This window comes from Pan paniscus, chromosome 9 (genome assembly GCF_029289425.2).
Source record: "Pan paniscus chromosome 9, NHGRI_mPanPan1-v2.0_pri, whole genome shotgun sequence".
Lineage (NCBI taxonomy): Eukaryota > Metazoa > Chordata > Mammalia > Primates > Hominidae > Pan > Pan paniscus.
Window position 1 is genome coordinate 16,416,692 of NC_073258.2, and position 21,053 is coordinate 16,437,744.

Here is a 21,053-nt window from a genome sequence, read left to right on the forward strand (position 1 = left end):
AGAGCAATGGAGTATAATAAAAAGCCCAGAAATAGACCCACACAAATATAGTCAACTGATCTTTGACAAAGGAGCAAAGGTAATATAATAGAGCAAAGATAGTCTTTTCAACAAATGGTGCTGAAACAACTGCATATCCACATGTAGAAAAAAAAAAGAATCTAGACATAGACCTTACACCCCTCACAAAAATTAACTCAAAATGGATTACAGACCTAAGTGTAAAATGCAGAACTATAAAACTCCTAGAAGACAACACAGAAGAAAGCCTAGATGACATTGGATATGGCAGTGATTTTTTCAGTACAACACCAAAAGCATTATCCATGAAAGAAATAATTGATAAGTTGGACTTCATTAAAATTTAAAACTTTTGCTGTGTGAAAGACACTGTCAAGAGAATGAGAAGACAAGCCACAGATTTGAAGAAAGTATTTGCAAAAGACGTATCTGATAAAGAACTGCTATCCAAAATATGCAAAAAAAACTCTTAAAACTCAACATTAAGGGCCAGGCGCGGTGGGTCTTAATTCCAGCACTTTGGGAGGCCAAGGCAGGCGGATCACTTGAGGTCAGGAGTTCGAGACCAGCCTGGCCAACATGATGAAACACTGTCTCTACTAAAAATACAAAAATTAGCTAGGTGTAGTGGCACACGCCTGTAATCCCAGCTGCTTGGGAGGCTGAGGCAGGAGAATCACTTGAACCCGGGAGGTAGGGGTTGCAGTGAGCCGAGATTGTGCCACTGCACTCCAGCCTGGGTGACAGAGTGGGACTCTGTCTCAAAAAATAAATAAATAACGACTGGGCGTGGCAGCTCATGCCTTTAATCCTAGCACTTTGGGAGGCCAAGGTGGGTGGACCACTTGAGGTCAGGAGTTCAAAACCAGCCTGGCCAACATGGTGAAACCCCATCTCTACTAAAAATACAAAAAAGTTTAGTCAGACGTGGTGGTGGGCACCTGTAATCCTAGCTACTTGGAAGGCTGAGGCAGGAAAATTGCCTGAACGTGGGAGGCAGAGGTTATAGTGAGCTGAGATGGCACCACTGCACTCCAGCCTGGGCAATAGAATGAGACTCCATCTCAAAAAAACAAAACAAAACAAAACAACTCAACATTAAGAAAGTGAGCAACCCAAATAAAAAATGGTAAAAGACCCAAACAGAAACCTCACCAAAGAAAATATACAGATGGCAAGTAAGCAAATAAAAATATGTTCAACATCATACGTCATTAGGGTGTTACAAATTAAAACAATAACGAGATACCACTATACATCTATTAGAATGGCCAAAATCCAACACAATGACAACATCAAATCCTGTGGAGGATGTGGAACAACAGGACCTCTAATTGTTGCTGGTGGAAATGCAAAATGGTAAAGCTGCTTTGGAAGACAGTTTGGCAGTTAAATCTAAATATACTATTGCCATATGATCCAGCAATTGTGCTCCTTGGTATTTACCCAAATGAACTAAAAATTTTATGTCCACCCAAAAACCTGCACATGGACGTTTATAGCAGCTTTATTCATAATTGCCAAAACTCGGAAGTAACCAAGATATCCTTCCATAGGTGAGTGGATAAACTGTGGTACTTTCAGACAATCAGATGTCATTCAGTGCTAAAAAAGAAATGAGCTATTAAGTCATGAAAATACAGAGAGGAAACTTAAATGCATATTACTAAGTGAAAGAAGCCAATCTGGAAAAGCTACATACTGTATGATTCCAATTCTATGACATTCAGGAAAAGGCAAAACTGTGGAGATAGAAAAGATTAGTGGTTGGGAAGAACAAGGGATGAATAAGAAGAGCACAGAGGATTTCTGGGCCAGTGAAACTATTTCATATGATACTACAATGGTGGATACATCTCATTATACATTTGTCAAAACCCATAAGATGTATAATACCAGGAGAGCAGCATAATGTCAACTGTGGACTTTGCAGGATAATGATATGTTAATATAGGCTCATTGATTGTAACAAATGTATCATTCTGATATAGGATGTTGATAGTGAGGGAGACTGTGTGTGTGTATGTGTGTGTAGGGGTGAAGGGACAGGGAATATGTGGGATAACCCTGTACTTTCCACTCAGTTTTGCTGTGAACCTAAAAGTGCTCTAAGAAAATAAAATTTATTAATGTTTTTTTAAAAAGTGAAGTTGGATCCCTACTCTATCATATTAAAAAATAAACTCCAAATCGATTGAAGACCTAAATGTGAAAGGGAAAATTATAAAGCTAATGAAAGAAAATATTGGAGAATATCTGTATGATCTCAGTTTCTTTAGGCAAGATCATAAAAGTGCAAGCCATAGGAGATAAGTTGATGAATTTGACTAGAAGAAAGTTATTTCTGTTAAATGAAGAATTCCAAAGGTAAGACTAACCTCTGGGTGCCAGAAAGGAAAAGATATTTGTAGATGTTGAGGTATTCATGTCTAGAAAATCCCCCAAAACAGCAAGAAAAAGACAATAAAATCCACTGGCAAAGATTTTGAATAGACAATTTGCAGAAAGGCAAACCTGATAAATTTGTGAAGATGATCAAATGTAGTAACATTAAAATAAGATACTACATTATAAGCGTCAGATTGGAAACAATTAGAAAGTCCAGTAATAACAAGTACTGGTGAGGATATGGAGGAAATTAGGAACACTAGTACATGGCTGATAGAATAAAAGGTATAGCTATTCTGCAGTACTTAGTGAAATTAATATGACTATACCCACAACTTAGCAATCCTACTACATTATCAATCTTGCTGAGAAACTCTGATCACAAGTACAGCAGCATGAGGTTCTTCATTACATCAATATTTGTGGAGACAAGGAACTAGAAGTCAACTAAGTGCCCCTCACTGGAAGAATGGTTACATAAAATGTGATCTATGCATGCAATGGAATACTAGGCAACAGTCATAAACAAATTACATTTACATGTAGTAACAATGATATAGCTCAAAAGTGTAAAGTTGAATGAAAGAACCATTAAAACACAAAACAATTCTAAATAACACACACACACTCAGAACAACACAAATACTTAGGAGTGAATGCTAAGTAGAGGAGGAAAAGTGGAAGTAGGATAAAAAGTATAAAGATAAAAAGTAATAGAAAATGGTCTTTGCTTTGTCCAGTGATAAAATTATATGATAAGCTATGGAGTTTGAGGTACTTCATTCCTTTTGTCTGTTGTCCTAAGAAGAAAAGGAATTTTTTAAAGTAAAATAAATACAATATAGGTATAATAATTTAATAAGATTGTGTTTTGAAGATTAATTCAGATAAAGCACTTAACTTAGTGCCTAGAACATATTAAACACTCAATGAATGTTATCTATTAGTGCTTTCAACACTATTCATGATACAGCTACTACCAATCTATTGGAGTTGGCACTTAAAACCAATTGGATTTAGATTACTTTCCCCCAAAAGATCCTTTCAGGTCTAATATACTATAGTTCTGCAAGAGGGATAGGGAAATACCACAGGAGGCCCCGAAGCAACAGGCAGGAGAAGAGATGGAACATCCTTGGGGAATGGGAAAGGCTACCATCTTGTTTGTAGCATCATAGGAAACTTTGATGGTTAATTTGGGAGAATACTGATTAGTAAATACAATGCACAGATTAAGGAAGTAGGAACTGCGCTAGTAAAAAGTGCTATGAAGCTGGGATACTTTATATACTTTGCTATACTTCCTCCAAAAGGGTGTTTTAACATTTTAAGTTATAAAATTGTAGCTGAGTTATGAAGTTTTGCTATGCAGTGTTTGATTTGGATTACCCCTCCCCCATCCTCCTTCTTCCCCAAAGTGGGACACAGGTCGTTCTATTGAAATAAGCAAGATCATCACGTAGTGGTTAATTCCTCAAAGTGCTGACACAAGATTTGGTCCCAGAGAGCAAAGATGTGCCCAGTCTGTGTCCTCATACAATGTTAATTCATTCAACAAGCGTTGACTGGGACTTTATGCCAAGCACTATTCTGGTGCCTGGGGATACAGAGTTGCTAACATAAAATGACAAGTTTAAAAATAAAGTTAAGGAAGTACCAACTTAGAAGCTTAAGCGCCCTCTCAAAATGATGTTGCACGTATTTATTTCCCACTGGTTTTCCGTAGATCATAGACGAAGAAGAAACTCAGTTTATGAGCAATTGCCCTGTTGCAGTCACTGAAAGCACTCCACGGAGGAGGACCCGGATCCAGGTGTTTTGGATAGCACCACCAGCGGGAACAGGCTGCGTGATTCTGAAGTAAGTAAACATGGAATCCTTCCCTGCAGTTTATCAAAGACTTTGTGGTGTGATTGCAGGAAAAAAAAAAAAAGTTCTTTACTGAGCATCAGAAAGTTGCATCATCTCTCTGCCCTCCCTTATCTGAATTCTCAATAGCACCATAGACTATCATTGGTGAAGTGTTCCATAAAGATTCATTTGCTAGAATCTCTATTTTCATCAAATAGGATGATTCTCCTGGCCACCCTGTCCTACTAGAGCTAATTATATTAGGGCTGGTTAAGAAAAATTACAAACCAGGTGAAGATAATCTTTGACTTTTTCCACCTGGAATTTAACACTTTTTCTTTTCTCGGAACATACAGCACCTAGAATCCTTAAACTCTGCTTAGGCTGCCCCGAGACCCACATGTGACCTCCATTAGCCCTGAGCTCCGCTTTATGATGCTATCTTCTTCCTTGCCCATCAAAATGGCCCTCTGGTGCCACTTCCTATCTGGCCTCCTGACCTCCTTTCAGTGAGTTATAATAGGTGATAAAAGGTATTAACCAGCCAAAGGAGTTTTCCTCTGAAAGGTAGCATTGTCTCAAACCTGTTTCTCCAAACTTATGTGCCACAGAATGATGGTTTGGGAAATGGAAATAGATGGGCAGGAAAATGATTTCTGTGGTCAATTGTTTGCAAAATGCTGTGTACTAGATACCCTTCTTACAGATTCATAATACTAGCATAATGAAGGTTTTGCAAAGTCCTGGCGAAAAAAAAAATCTGTTTAATTTGGTTTCACCCAGTATTTATGATGACATCTATTAACATTCACAGTTTGGTGAAACATAGCCATAATCTATTTTAAATAGGTTTGAAGTCCTATATGGAATGATGCTGAGAATGTTAGGATTTCATACCAGCAAATTAGTCATGGGTAGATGGAGAGGGTTCCAGTCCTAGCATCCAAGAAGTCACTTTTTTTTAATGGAAGTAGGCACTGAGACCTTCCCAACAGCCTTTCTCTTTTTTAAATCCTCGAAGGTCTTATTTATGTATTTGGTTCATTTGTCAAATATAGTCATTTTGACAGACTTAACAACTGTGGTTAACTCCAGCCCACCCCTGAGGAGATCCCGATAAGAAAGCCCACCTAGGCATTGCAGTACCTGCAGTTCTTAGACTTCCACTGTGCTTGGCTTATGGAAAAAACCCCACAGAGTCTCTGAAGCATCTGTCCATTGTCCAGACTCACCCGTCATTGTCTGGCCTCCCTTTGCCGCCATCTGTCTGGACATTATTTGTTTCTTTCTTAGTTTAATGCAAGCTGAGCATCCTTCCTCAGATTCCTTGAGCAGTTTGGCTCTTGGCATTAATCTACACTGGTCATTAAGAAAAAATCAGAATTTTAAAACATGAAATCATATCTATAAATGTCAATATATAACATGTCTATAGTATCTAGTTAAAATGTGGGAGATGGCCTTGTGGAAATGAACAAAGACCCCTGAAATGAGAACAGAGACTGTGTGCTCAGAGCCTGTTGTATAACAAGGGAGTCAGCTGCCATTACTAGCATTTGGCAGAGTCTCAAAGACAGGCAGAGGACTGGGAAAGCCTTCTAGTGAAAACAAGAGAAGACTGATTGGAGGTTCCTTGGCATGAGGAAGCTGGAGGCAGGCTAACTACAAGTGGAGCATCTTATGTGATTGGTTTGGAGGGCATATTTGGCTTCCTCTGATTAGTTCTGAGTTGAAAGTGGGGGAGGTGGTGAGGGCAAAAAATAGAGCAGTTGACAGTTCCTTGGACAAATCCTGTTTTTCTTTGTCAATTGCTGGGGCCCAGAGACTCGGGGTCAGAGTACTATGGTCACTGTGATAAATAACCTTGCTATTGTCTGTTAGTATTTTCACTCTTAGCCCAGAGACTGGGTTCCCAGCTTGGCCCTCAGTGCCCATCCCACCACCCATGACAGCCCAATGGCTCCACAGAGCCTGGAGCTCTAAAGAAGATGGGCTGAAAATGTCAGATCTATGTGAGGAGCCTTCCTGCTCTAAAAGCTCTCATCCCTCTGGCCCAGATCTCTGGTTTTCTTTGATTTATTGTTCTTACAACCCAGAAGCATTAGATCTTTTTGGTGGAAGCCAGAAAGGCATCTCTTGTTTACCCATTAACAATCAACGTATGTGTACATATGTTTATCCATTAACATGCTCATTCTTCCAACAAATGCAACTGAGCTTCTATTAGCCCAGGCATCCAGGATATACACAATGGAGGTATATTCTTGACCCTGGAGGTTCTTACAAGTCAAATAAGGGAGAGAGAAAAAGTCAACCAATGCTTTCTGTGTACCAAGAACTCAGCGCACATCTAGCAGGCTTTGTCTAATTTGATCTTCACAGAAAACTACTCCCATTTTACAGAGGAGGAGACAGGCCCTGGGGAAATTAGGCAAGTTTTTTAAAGTCATGAATCCATGTAATATTAAAGTCCATGTTCTGCCTTTCTTTTATTTATTTTTTCTCTGAAGGAATCATATATAAGCTACAACTATTTATTAAAGAAATAGTAATTGTATGGGCAGGACATAAGTGCATTCACCTCATAAAATTTCAAACAATACAAAAAGTAGTAAAATACAGAAAAATACAGAATAAAGAAAAAGTTAAAGATCCATGACATCTTGGCTGGGCACAGTGGCTCATGCCTATAATCCCAGCACTTTGGGAGGCTGAGGGAAGCAGATCACTTGAGGTAAGGAGTTCGAGACCAGCCTGGTCAACATGGCAAAACCCTGTCTTTACTAAAAATACAAACATTAGCTGGGCGTGGTGGTGCGCACCTGTAGTCCCAGATACTCGGGAGGCTGAGGCAGGAGAATAACTTGAATCTGAGGGGTGGCAGTTGCAGTGAGCTGAGACCGTGCCACTGCACTCCAGCCTGGGTGACAGAGTGAAACCCCATCTCAAATAAATAAACAAACAAATAAATAAAATCCATAGCATCTCTCTCAATTCCAGTTTTCTACACAAAGGCAATAATAGAATCAATTTGGTTTGTATGCTTTAGACTTATCTCTGCTTTTACGTTCACAAAGGTAATCATAAAAGCACATAGTTTCATTCCTGTGGGAATTTAAGGTTACACAAATGGTATCATGTTATATGTAATGTCCTGAACTTGAATGGTTTTTTAACTAAATAAGATGTATTAGAGATATGTCTGGGTCAGTACATACAAAGCTACCTCTTTTTGTTTTTTAACTGCTGCATGTCTATGGTATGGATGTTAATTATTCCAAAGTTAATGGACATTTAGATTGTTTCTGGTGTCTTACTATGACAAATAATGTTATGATGAATATCCTGATACTTGCCTACTGAGCAAATTTCCAAGTTTTTATCCACAGTAGATGCCAAGAAATGGGATCATAAGGGATGCACATTTATAATTTTATTAGATGCTGCCAGATTTTTCTCCAGAAAGCTTTCCAACTTAAACACTCTCCCTGACTGTGAACAAGAGAGCCTAAATCTTTACTTGCTCAATGGCACTTGGTATTATCAATCTTTAAGATTCATAAAGATTGTGTGAATGGCCTGTTCATATTCTTGTCCATTTTTTAATAATCTGTCTTTTAAAAATTGATTTACATGGCCGGGCCTGGTGGCTCTTGCTTGTAATCCCAGCACTTTGGGAGGCCGAGGGGGGGCAGATCGCCTGAGGTCAGGAGTTTGAGACCAGCCTGGCCAACATGGTGAAACCCCGTCTCTTCTAAAAATACAAAAATTAGCCAGGTATGGTGGCATGCCCCTGTAATCCCAGCTATTCAGGAGGCCAAGGCAGGAGAATCACTTGAACCCAGGAGACGGAGGTTGCAGTTAGCTGAGATCCTGCCACTGCCATTCAGTCTGGGGGACAGAGTGAGACTCCATCTAAAAAATAATAATAAAAATTTAATTATATATTTAATTTTGTTTTAATATATATAAATATTATATTTAAAATATAGCTTATAAAATGTTTTTATAAATATATATAAATACATCTTATATATTTACATACATATAAAATAATTTGATTTATTTAGAACATATTTATGTTTAAAATTGCTCTTTAGGTAGTCCAGATAATGACACTTTGTTGTAAATTTCAAATATTTCTCTCCACCTTTCTTTTAACTTTGCTTGTGGTTGTCTAATCAGTCAAAAGTTTGAAATTTTTATGTAATCAAATGTATCCATCCTTTCCTTTATGAATTTTGATTTTATGTCTTGTTCAAAAATAATTTTCCTATGCCTAAGGCTATAAATATATTCCCATATTTTATAGATTTTAAAATAAATGTAGGTCTTTAATCTTCCTGGAATTTAATATTGTGAATGATATGATATTAATAAGCTACCACAGAAAATAGATGGCATGCTCAAAATGAGGTGCCAGAGGAAAGTTTAATAAGGGTCTATTCACAATGGTGGGGGCAAAATAACAGTGAGGGAGGGCTATACAAGGAGGGCCTGAAGAAGCAAAAGGAAAAGGCAGAGAGGATGGGGTAGAGAGGACCACCCCTTTACAGGAGCTAAGACCTTCGGTTAAGGGAAGCAACTAGCCTCAGGTACCCCAACCCTACTCCTTTCTCTAATTCCTTGTGGACTCTCCCTTTGGTGTGGCTCCAACTACAGGAACACAGAGCCCATTGATATAATCTTTACGGAGTATTCTCAGTCCTTAACTAGGGGGCAGAAGAGTAGAGCAGGTATCCAGAGGAACAAATCAAAGATATCCACCATAGATGGGAAATTGAAATCTACCTATTTTTCCCCAGATGGGTAGTTGTCCCCCATCCATTTATCAAATAGTTTATTCTTTCCTTGATGGGCTGAGATGCTACTTCATTAAATGCAAAATTTTTATACAGGTCTGGTCTGTTCTGTTGATCTTTTTATGTATTCTTGCATGAAACCCACACCATTTTATAGTGTAAAATGGTTTGAAATGGTTATGTTTTTATAGCAAGTCATTGCTCATTAGTCTTCTAGTTCAAACTGTTCATGGTCATTCAAGCAGATTTCTAATTCCTGACAAATCATAGAATAAGTTTGTTGTGTTTGATAAAAAATCATTTTGGGATTTCGAATGGCTTTGCACTGAATTAACAGTTTCCCAGAATACATAAGATGCATTCTCAGTCAAAAACATGGAATGTTCCATATTTATTTTGGTCTTTCGTATCCTTCTTAAAATTTTGTAATTTTCCTTCATTTAGATTGCACATTCTTGAGAGGCTTTTTCCCCACATAGGTAATTTATAGTTTTATTTCTTTTGTGAATGGGATCTTTGTCTTGTTGTGCTTTCTAATCATTGATCCCTTGTGTTTAGAAAAGCTATCGATTTGTGTACCTTAAGTTTGAATTTGGACACTGCTGAACTCTCTTGGTAGTTCTAATTGCTTATTCTTTCATTCTTTTGGGACTGTCAATGTAAATGATCATATCTTAAAATAATGAATATATATATATATATATACCTTTTGTTTCTTTTTTATGTTTTAGTTTATTATCTAGCACCTCTAGTACAGTATTGCATAGTAGTATTCATGCTTATTCCAGATTTTAATGGGAACACTATTTTACTTTTAAGTGTAATATTCAGTATTACAGATTTCAAATCAGTGCCTTTAATCAAGTTGAGGAAGACCCTTTAGCTAAGAAACTTCCCTTCTTTATCATGTTGAAGGTGTTATTTGGGAAACCAACCAACCAGTATTCCATGTGTAAGAGTAAGGCAAGAAGTGTAGGCACCCAGAGTATACCAGACATTGAGAAAGATTCAGGGTATAAACAATGATCCTGACTTTCAAAACACTTTCAGTCTAGTTGTGATGTATATTAAAATATTTATGCAAAAGCTAGCAAACCGAAGACAGATATTAATGGGGGACAAATTAAACATGGTAAGAGTTCAGAGAGGAGATGAATGTGGAATGGAAAAATCAGAGCCTCTTGGAAAGGTTAGCAGTTACATCTTGAAGACAGTGTTAGGGTTTGGATAAAAGGACAGAAGGGAAGAGGTTATTCCAGGTAAAAGGGGTGGATAAAGTGAAAACTGAAGTGAGAGCAAACATGGCAGCCCTAGAAGACAGTAGACAGACCTTTCAAGATTAAAAAGCCTTTGGGGACAAAATCCATTGCTAAATCATGGAGTCCCTCCAATGTCAACAGGAAGAGATTGAACTTGATTCTAGAGTAGTTGAGGGAGCCATTAGTAGTTATTAAACAGTGGACTGACACACTGGGAGGAATGTTCATTAAAAAGTTAATAAGGGTGGGCCAGGTGTGGTGGCTCATACCTGTAATCCCAGCATTTTGGGAGGCTGAGGCGGGCAGATCACCTGAGGTCAGGAGTTTGAGACCAGCCTGACCAACATGGTGAAACCCTATCTCTACTACAAATACAAAATTAGCCAGGTGTGGTGGTGCATGCCTGTAATCTCAGCTACTTGGGAGGCTGAGGTAGGAGAATCGCTTGAACCCAGGAGGTGGAGGTTGCATTGAGCGGAGATCATGCCATTGCACTCCAGCCTGGGCAACAAGAGCGAAACCTCATCTCAAAACAAACAAACCGGTTAGTAAGGATACTTAAATCTGGCAGCAAAGTTCAGGACAGATAAAGAGGGGGATACCAACTGTGCTGCAGAGCCCTCACTTGTAAAAAGGAGCATTTGTGTTGTGGTGTTTGAGTAATATTCCTGGGAGAAGGCAGCCTAGTAGATAAGCTGCACAGACTGATGAATGTCTATAGATGACAGCTCTGAAGCCCACGTAGCTGGTTGTGTTCCTTTGCCCAGGAGTGCCAGGAAGGAAAATACATAGCAATTATGACTTTCCTTTTGGCACAAACCTGACACCATTTCCATTTTCCATTTGGATGCAAAGCTTTGAACATTTCTAAATTACAGACTTTCCAGGCAGCCCTCCTTATAGCCTTCTCCCTACAAATGAGTGACCCAGCACTTAAAGTTTCCCTGGCATATGCTACAATGCTGCAAGAATGCTGCAAACCATCATAGACAAGTAGCGATTGATTAAAAGAAAAAGCCCCCATGAGTAGAATAAATGTTTACAGACCCCACCAGAAGGAAGTTCCGTATCCTTCAGTCTGACAAAAGTTTTATCTCGTGAAGTGATCCTCTGTTTCCATGGATTTGTTACCTTTGGATAGATTTCCAACACTTACTTGTCCCTTCCTGGAAGGGTCTGAGATGTAGATCATCCTTCTCCTGAGAACACACTCATTTGGTAAACCGTTAGGAAATTCACTCTTAGGAAACAGTGGTTGGTAAAAGGCAGACGTAAGAGACAAGAGCCAGGCACTGTTCTGGTGCACTACAAATACTTATTTCATCCTCATAGCAACCCTATGAAGTAGATATGAAGGAGGAAGCTGAGGCACAGAGAGGTTCAGTAATGTTCCCAAGGTCACAGAGTAAGTGACAGAGTTGGGATTCAAACAGAAGCATCTGGGCTCCCAAGTCTGTGATCTTCATACTGTACTCTGCCATCTCAGTCTGATGCCACAGGGTCAGGTTGAACTCTGACTCTTCTCTCCCTCCAACATCATTAGAGCAAGATCTTGGCTCTTTTTTTTATCACTTGCTCTACATTCATTGCCTAATTCACAGACACTTCTTGCATTACTCTTACAGAAACCTCCTGACTGATCACTCTAGTTCCTTACCCTCTGGTCCTCCTCACGCTGGTGTAAGACTTGCTGTCCTCAGGCCCATCTGAGTCACACCACTTACCTAACACTTGAACAGGGCTCCCCAGCACCTTCAGATAAAGTCCAAATCCTGATCAGAGCATATAAGGGTGCCTATGACCTTCACCAGGTCCCTCACCAGCCTTCCACTGCATCTCTCTCTGAACTCTGAATCCTCCCTAGCCTTTTTTGTCTGTCCATTCCTTTGGTAGCACTTACTGAACACCTCCTGCTTGCAGGCAGTAAGGACACAGAGGCTGCCTTTGAGGTTGGCACAGTCTAGGGAAAATCATGAACATACAAATTGGGTCCACAGCCCTTCATCCACAAACTGAAATCCAGAAAGCTCTAAAATCCAAAAGATTTTTCATAACTCATTTAGGGCCAAAACCTGCCCTAAACTGCCTCGAAGTTACGTATGGTCTTTTTGTGTACATATTAATGTGTTTGATGGTGAGACGCTGGCCCAGACCCTGATGGGGGCATTACAAGATACATGGAATGTGTACTATATTATTCAAAATATTCTTAATTTCAAAACATATCTGGCCTCAGGTCTATCAGAGAAAGGACCTTGGCCCTGTCGATGCAATCCAGGGTGGGAAATTCAGTAATGGAAGCATCACTCAGGGTGCTTAGGCAGCCCTCTGGCAGGACTGGGTTTCATGTAAATGTTAAAAAGAAGCAACTCATTTCTTGCTAGTGAAATAACCTATTCCCAGCTGCAGCTGCTACAAGATATGAGAACTCATTCAATGTTTCTCACCACCAAAGAATAAAGTCAAAATTCCTTAGCATGATGTCTAACTCTGTATATTTCTAGCCACCTTTACAACCTTATTTGTAGGAACTCCTCCCCACACAGGACTCTGAGCTTCATAAAGGCATAGATCAATTTCATTCTTCTTTGTGGTCGTAATGTAGGTCAGCAAATCACAGCCCATGGGCCAAAACTGGTCCATTGCCTGTTTTTGTAAATAAAGTTTTATTGGAACACAGTCACGTTAATTCATTTGTGTACTGGTAGAGCTCTATCAAGCTATAGTAGCAGAACTTAAAAGTTGCAATGGAGACCGTATGGCCTGCAAAGCCTGAAATATTTATCTGGCCCTTTATAGAAAAAGTTTACTGACTCCTGTTCTAATGTACACTCCAGCATCAGGAACTCGATAATTATTGATTCTTGTCCTAGGTTCTTCTAAAAGCCCAGCTGAGACCTAAGTTTATAAGCAGGTAGTTTATTTGGGAAATGATCCCAGGGAGCAAGAGTGAAGGGTGGGGGTGGTGATTTGGTCAAGTGTTATTGACTTGGCCACCACTGCAGGCCATTGGTGTTTGACCCCAGTTGGGGCCTTTGGAGAAGGCTTATGACATGTGTCTCAGAACAGTGTGCCCAGGGTAAACCGGGGAAGCCACTATCCATTGGCCTCCATCCTTCACTAATCAAAGGTGGCCCCATAGCATTAACTCCCCTCCACTTCTGAGATGCATACATGTGAGTATTCTTAAGATTCTGAACACTTGCTGCAGCATCAGAGAAGCTCTGGGACAGGAATCAAGTGGTACACCATGCAGGCAAGATGTGCATCATCCCATTGCAGTGGGGGCAGAGATGGTCAAAGTCTGTACAGAGTTAGTCACTGCAACAGTGGTTGGAGTCAGAGTTGTGCTGAGAGGATGTGAAGAGGGGTGTAGAGTTGCCTACTATGGTCTGAATATTTTGTGTCCACCCCAAAGTCCATTTGTTGAAATTTAATCCCCATTGTGATGGTATTTGGAGGTGGGACCTTTGTGCTATAATTAGATCAAGAGGGTGAAGCCCTCAAAAATGGGATTAGTGCCCTTATAAAAAGACACACAGGGAGAGATGTGGTGGCTCACACCTGTAGTCCCAACACTTTGAGAAGCCAAGGTGGGAGGATCGTTTGAGTCCAGGACTTTGAGACCAGCCTGGGAAACATAGTGAGACCTTGTCTCTACAAAAAATAAACAAAATTAGCCTGGTGTGCTGGTGAGAGCCTATAGTCCCAGCTACTCAGGAGACTAAGGTGGGAGGATAGCTGGAGCCCAGGAGATTGAGGCTTCAATGAGCTGAGATGGCACCACTGCACTCCAGTCTGGGAGACATAGTGAGACCCTGTCTCAAAAAAAAAAAGAGACAGGGCTTCCTTTCTCTCTCTGTCATTCACTATGTGAGGACAGGAGGAGATGGCCATCTTTAAACCATGAAGAGGGCCTTTACAGGGCACTGAATATGGTGGCACCTTGATCTTAGACTTTCCAGCCCCCAGGACTGTGAGAAATAAATTCTGTTGTTTGTAAGCTACTCAGTTTATGATATTGTATTTTGTTATAACAGCCTGAACAGACTAAGACAGTGCCCAATACATTGATTAATCAAATAATAAGTAGCTTATATTTATTGCTAACCACTATGCTAAATGCATTGCATGTCTTATGTATGTCTTATGTAATTCTCATAAAAGCCCTATAGAATTTTCACTATATTATTCCCATTTTGTTCATAAGAAAGCTGATGTTTAGACAGTTGATGTAAAGTAATGAGGCCTGGGACTTCAACTCACTTTTGCTAGACTCCAAAGCCCTAATCACCACTAAGCTACACTGACTAAGCTTGACTCCCCTCCCCACAGCTCCTGCCCACCTTCTGCCTCAGTAGGTCTGTCAGGAGTAGGACAGCTCTTCCTATAACCAGGGGTTGGAGGTCTACCTGTGGGGTGAGATATTGTTCCCCAGGTAAGGAAACTAAATGTCACTTAGAAAATGGAAAACAAGCCCAGGGAAACTGGCAAGAGAAAGACTTGTTAGCGGGAAGAGAGGATGAGTATTAAGAAGCAATTAGCTAGCACTCATAATACTTTGTAATTTCACAGGGCTCACTAACTCTTTTTATCTTCAAAGAAAGTAACAGAAAACCACATGCAATGACTCCGTGTGTGATTCAGAGGAAAATGGCAGGGTTAGGAGGATCTGATGTGGCTGGGGCGAAGCTTACCCCACAATTTTTCTGGCATTAGGTGGCAAGAGGAACTACAGGCTCCTTTGTTGTAAGTCAGGGTGGTTTTACTTCAGGCAGCCTAGAACCTCAGCAACACTGACCAGGGAGGAAGCAAGGAGTCAACAGAAAAGGGACTAGGGAACCCCTGAACCAGCTAAAGTGTCAGATTCTTGGGAGAGCAGTTGGAAAGACCAATGCCATGGCTAAATGGAAACATGTGCCTGATTAGGAAGACTCATATACCCCAGAATCTGCCATCCAACAGGTGGAATCCAGATGCCAGAGGTTCTCGGGATGCCAGTGGGAGTATGGCTCCAGGGCATCAGTCCAGTGGCAGCAGAGTTTCATTCAACAGCTGGGATCCCAGGTGCAGGATCCAGCCCCCAGGGGAGAAAACTGGAAAGAATTAAATAGGAAGTACAGGCTGCCGAGGAACAGGCCCTAGACAGAGCTCTAGGCACAGCAGTAAACTGAAGCTTGGTGGGAAGACTAAAGCACTGCCAGACTGCACCAACATCGTGGGGATCCTGGGATTGACGGCAACTTCATTGGCATGTAAGAACACATGGCCCGCCCTATTTGTGCGCTAGCACCAGGTCTATGGCAGCAAGACTAGTTCCAATCCTCTTCCACTGATGGAGTGGGAGTTGCCTATATATTCCCTGCCCTGGTCAAGTTGGGATCAAAACAGAATGTTTCAACCCTATGAACATTTTTATAATTGAGGTTAAATTCACATAACATAAAATCAACCATTTTAAAGTGATCAATTCAGTGGCATCTGGTACATTTATAATGTGCAACCACCATCTCTACCTAGTTCTAAAACATTTCCATCACTTCAAAGTAAAACCCCTTATTCATTGAGCAGTTTCTCCCCATTCCCCTCTCCCCACCTCAGCCCCTGGCAATCACCAATCTACATTCCGGCTCTATGGACTTACCTATTCTTGATATTTCATATAAATGGAAGCATACAATGTGTGACCTTTTGTGTCTAGCTTTTTTTCACTTAACATAATGTTTTTGAGGTTCATCCATGTGGTAGCTTTATCACTACTTTATTCCTTTATATAGCTGAATAATTCCCCATTGTATGGATATACCACAATCTGTTTATCCCTGTGAATATTTTTAACATGAGATGATCAAAGGATAAAAATGAGAACTTTGGGCAACAGTGAAAAAGTATCATGATATTATTCCTACATTAACTTTTCAGTCCCTATTTTTTTAACCAGGAGATAATTGGCATGTTGCCTCACACCTAAGTCCCACACCATCCATAGGAAGGACAGTAATGACTCCGAACAAGAGTAGAAAAGGACAAAGAAATGGTTTTACACCTACTTTGTCTTTCAGAGTCACAAAGTATGAAACAGCCTGTCCCAAAAATGGGTTGATTAGATCTTTGGACACCCAGTGTGTGACCACAGTGCAACAAAGTCATATACTTGGGTATTTGTTCCTTCATCTGGAAGAAGCGAGGGCAGAAGCCACCTGAAGGTCCTCAGTGCTGTGGAAGATGGCATTCCTCTATAGATGCTCTCCTGCTCTACCACTGTTCATTCTCAATTACTAATCAAATAAGTGCGCCTGAATTATTTACCTCCCTGCAAGCCTGCTCACAACAAAGAATACCCAACCTAAAGTCAGTGAACAATAAGATTGCGTAAGAAGAAAGAATGTACCACACTCCCTCCATAATTAATTATTGTGGGCTGATTTCAGCTACATTTTTCCTTGGGCATTTTCCTAACAGTTCATATTTAACAGTCCCTGGAAGCCAGGAAAACAGAGGAGAAAAAGCTCCTTTATGTCTTAGTTCTATGCTATTCATAAATGAAAATCATTGTTAATTTAGAGTTTGACAGCTGTGGTGCATTTGTAAGTCCAGGGCAGCTGTCATCAGCACTCCAGTTTATTTTTCAAGCAGATGTTTAATTTGACTTTAGCGCTATTGCCAGTTCTTAAGGAGAAAGAGGGGGAAGCAGAAACAGAAATAATCATTATATTCATCATTTGGTTTCCTTTCAAAATGTAAATCGGCATGATTAACAATGACATCAGAATTGCTCTAATTGCAGTTTTGGGTGCAGAACTAGTTAGCTATCATCTCCTACATGGTCCAAAGTCTAGTTTTCTTTTCTTTTTTTTTTTTTCCTCCTAAAGTCAGAGGGTGTTTTGTGGTAATTACACCCAGACTCTGAACAACAGTCCCAGCTCCACAGAAAAGCCTTCCAAAGTGCAGAAGAAAATCAAAAATCAAGGCATGGGGAATGATGGGGGTGACTAGGCCACAATCCCAGATGAAAGCCACAGGCTGAGTCTTGTCTTGTGGCTCTGGAATCAGGAAACCAGCGAGAGCAATCAGAGCCCTTGAAACAGCAGCCAGGATCTCCCGCTCTTACATATCTACCATGCTTCTGCGGCCAGGCAACTGGCTTTGTACAGGCTCACAGTGTGCAAATCGGTCTCAAAGTATAAAATTAAACACATCTGTAGCTCCACGTAGAAATCTGATGAGTCAGTATGTACTTGATCGGGCCCACTGTTCCAGTCCACGTTGCTTGGAGGAATCTTCCTTCGCACCAGCTGTGATGCTAGCTAAACCCACTTCCTGGATCTTTCTTCACCCTCATTTTTATATGTGTGGCTTCCGGAGGTCTCACTTGGCCTTTATTTTTTGCCATCTGTCATGTGTCCAATCACAATGTCCCAAAGAACCTCTTTGACATTGCCTCTGTAGTGGGGACAGTAGATGCAATAACACGCTCCTATCTTTCTATTTGTTTCTTTGTACATTGAGATGAAAGACTGCCTTGCCTTCTTCATCAGTCAACATCTCGATATGTGCTATGCTAAAAAAGATCCCACCCAAAGGAAAACTTTGGCAAATGTCCTGAACCCCAGCTCTGAAATTAAAGTTTGATAGAGGAACAATCTACAACCTCACCTTCTAGTGCCAGAGGATCCTCTAGACAGAACTAAAGATGTAGACCCTGAGGGGCAAGTCTGACTCCTAAAAGGGTAGTCTTCCATCTTTTTAAATGGAAAGTATTATTTGTAGATTATGAGTTCAGAACTAATTCTTCCTTAACGATAGAAAGACCAGGCTTCTGCCAGGTTAACGTCCCAAGAATCTGTGAGAATCCTTAGGGAATTATAAACATGTACCAAAAACTACTGACTGTTGCTTGTTGCTTGCCACCTTGGCCATCCACCTGGGGCTAGGCTCTGGATCTGTTCCGTGGGCAGCTCCTCTCCCTGCCTTTGCCTCAAGCTTGGACTCCAGGCTGTCCATGAGTACCCACATTATGGTTAGGGCCAAACAGCAATGGTTAATAAGATGTTGAGGACTTGGGGAGTGCCCCAAAGTCCTCACAGAGATCCTACATAACTGGACTAAGGGTTGGCTGCTCTTAGGCCCACGAGCCCAAGCTCATCCTTAGAGGTTCCCTGCTCTCAGCTCCTGGCCTGTCTCACACAAGGTGGGCACCAGGCTGCCTGCCTAACCCCAGTGGCCTCTTTACTTCTCCTTCAAAGAATACCCCTGTACAAGTCCCAGGTTGCCCCAATTTCCAGACCTAACTCCCCTTCACACTAGTTTGCTTAGCATTGTAGTTAAGAAGGTGGACTTCCAGGTCAAGTGATCTGAGATTGAAGTCTGGCATTACCACTTACTAATGACGTTAGGCAAGTCATTTTAGACACCCAGTGCCTCAGGTGCCTCCCCCATAACATGGGGGTGGTAATATTAATAGTATGTACCTACCTCATAGAGTTGCTGAGAAGACTAAATGAGTTAGTGCATGTAAAGTTCTTAAAACACTTTCTGGCACAGAATAAGCTCTAAACAAGGCTATATTATTAATGTTGCTGTTATTACTATTGCTTTACATTTGCAATAAAACAAAGATCATCATGTAGATGTTTCCTAAGACAAAGAAGTGGTCTACCCAAGAAGTGAATTTCAGTTTCTGGTACTTAGGACAAAAACTGTACATTTTAAAGGTCGTTTTTCAAGCTTCAAAAACTGTTTAGTCACACTGGATCTCCATTTCTTTTACTTGCTTGCTCCTTGCCACTTCCCATAAAGAATATGAAGTGGCATTAAGAAAAATATAAAACAAAGTGGTCGTGTTAAATTAAAAAAAATCAAGACCAGGGAAAATCAACATTAAAATATAACATCGGCTGGGCACGGTGGCTCATGTAATCCCAGCACTTTGGGAGGCTGAGGCAGGTGGATCACGAGGTCAGGAGATTGAGACCATCCTGGCAAACACGGTGAAACCCCGTCTCTACTTAAAAATACAAAAAAATTAGCCAGGCGTGGTGGCGGGCATCTGTAGTCCCAGCTACTTGGGAGGCTGAGGCAGGAGAATGGTGTGAACCTGGGAAGCGGAGCTTGCAGTAAGCGGAGATCGCGCCACTGCACTCCAGCCTGGGTGACAGAGCGAGACTCCATCTCAAAAAATAAATTAATTAATCAATTAAATAAAATATGACATCAAGACAGGAGGAAGATCTAAAGCATGCTAAGGGCTCTAAATTCTCATACACTTATAAGAGCACTGGATTACAACCCATTAAATAAAATGGAAATAAACTAAATAATATAAATAATATAAATAAACACATATACCAGTTAAACAAGTGGATGAATAATTGGAAAGTTTGATAAGGAACAGGATGTTTCTATAATCTCAAAGTACTTGTCCTTGAAATACTTAATCACTAAAAAGGGAGAAAAGCAAGAACTTTAGAATGGAGAAATCTGGCAGCCACCTGTAATGTGTGCCACCTGATAGGATGCAATGAGAAGAAAACGACACAGTGCCACTTCTGTGATATTCCTGCTAGAGATGCATAACCTGAATCTAATTATGAGGAAACATCAGACAAGCTCAAATATTTTACAGAATAAATAACATGTAATCTTCAAGTTTCAAAGTCAAAGACTGAGGAAGATTCTAGATTGAAGGAAACTAAAGTGACATGAAATCTAAATGCAACACTGTGATTCTAAACTAGATATATTATCTGCCAAAGAACAATTGTTGAAATGTGAATAGGGTTCGAGGATTAGATATATCAATGTTATCTAATCTCATGGTTGTATTGTGGTTAAATGGGAGAATATCTTTGCAGGAATTACACAAAAAAAGTACTTGAGCTGATCAGCATCATGTCAACCACTTACTCTCAAATGCTTCAGGGTAAATAAGTTTTTTATACCGCTCTTGTAAGTTTTCTTTAAGGTTGAAATGGTTTCAAATTAAAAAGATTCAGGGTTGCCAGACACAGTGGCTCATCTGTAATCCCAACAATTTGGGAAGCTGAGGCTGGAAGATTGCTTGAACCCAGGAGTTCAAGACCAGCCTGGAAAACGTAGTGAGACCTTGTCTCTACAAAAAAAAAAAAAAAAACTTAAAAATAAAATTAGCTGGGCAGGGTGATGCATGCCTGTGGTCCCAGCTACTCAGGAGGCTGAGGTAAGAGGATCACTGGAGCCAGGAAGATAGAGGCTGCAGTGAGCCATGATTGTGCCACTGCACTCCAGTCTGGGGGACAGAGTGAGACCCTGTCTCAAAAGCAAAAAAAGGACTCGGCAAAATCAGGGTGTGTTGGGGTGGAGAGGAAAAAAGAGCTATATTGACATCTTTCCTTCCTTCCTTTTTTTCTTTTCTCCCTGGCTTTTTTCTCTCAGAAGGTTGGGCCAAGATTTTGATGAGAAGACACTGGGTTCAATCAGGAAGGCAGGCAGGGACTTGCCAGACCTGAGGGGCTGAGCTGAGTTGGTTCGTTCAGTGATCCTTCCTGTAGTGTGTGTATACTAAGCACCTTCATCACATCCCAAGTGCCATACCAGACAGCAAGGATACAGAGCTGAGCAGGATGCAGCCTGTGTGACCGGAGACTCGCAGAGTGGTGGGAAATGAGCCAGTCAACAGGCAGCAACCTCATGGTGTGAAAGGGCCTCCCCGAGAGAAGCACAGGGCGGAGTTGGGCAGGCACCCATCCTGGTT

The 21,053-nt window shown here is 40.7% G+C and overlaps 1 protein-coding gene across 1 annotated transcript in view; it reads left to right on the forward strand.

The window, feature by feature from the left end:
• The window catches only part of SPON1 (spondin 1), a 305,161-nt gene that overhangs the window by 75,215 nt on the left and 208,893 nt on the right, over positions 1-21,053 (forward strand). The window contains exon 3 of the mRNA XM_034932200.3: positions 4,136-4,269. Within this exon, the coding sequence (XP_034788091.3) occupies positions 4,136-4,269 (134 nt within the window). The remainder of the gene's footprint in view (positions 1-4,135; positions 4,270-21,053) is intronic.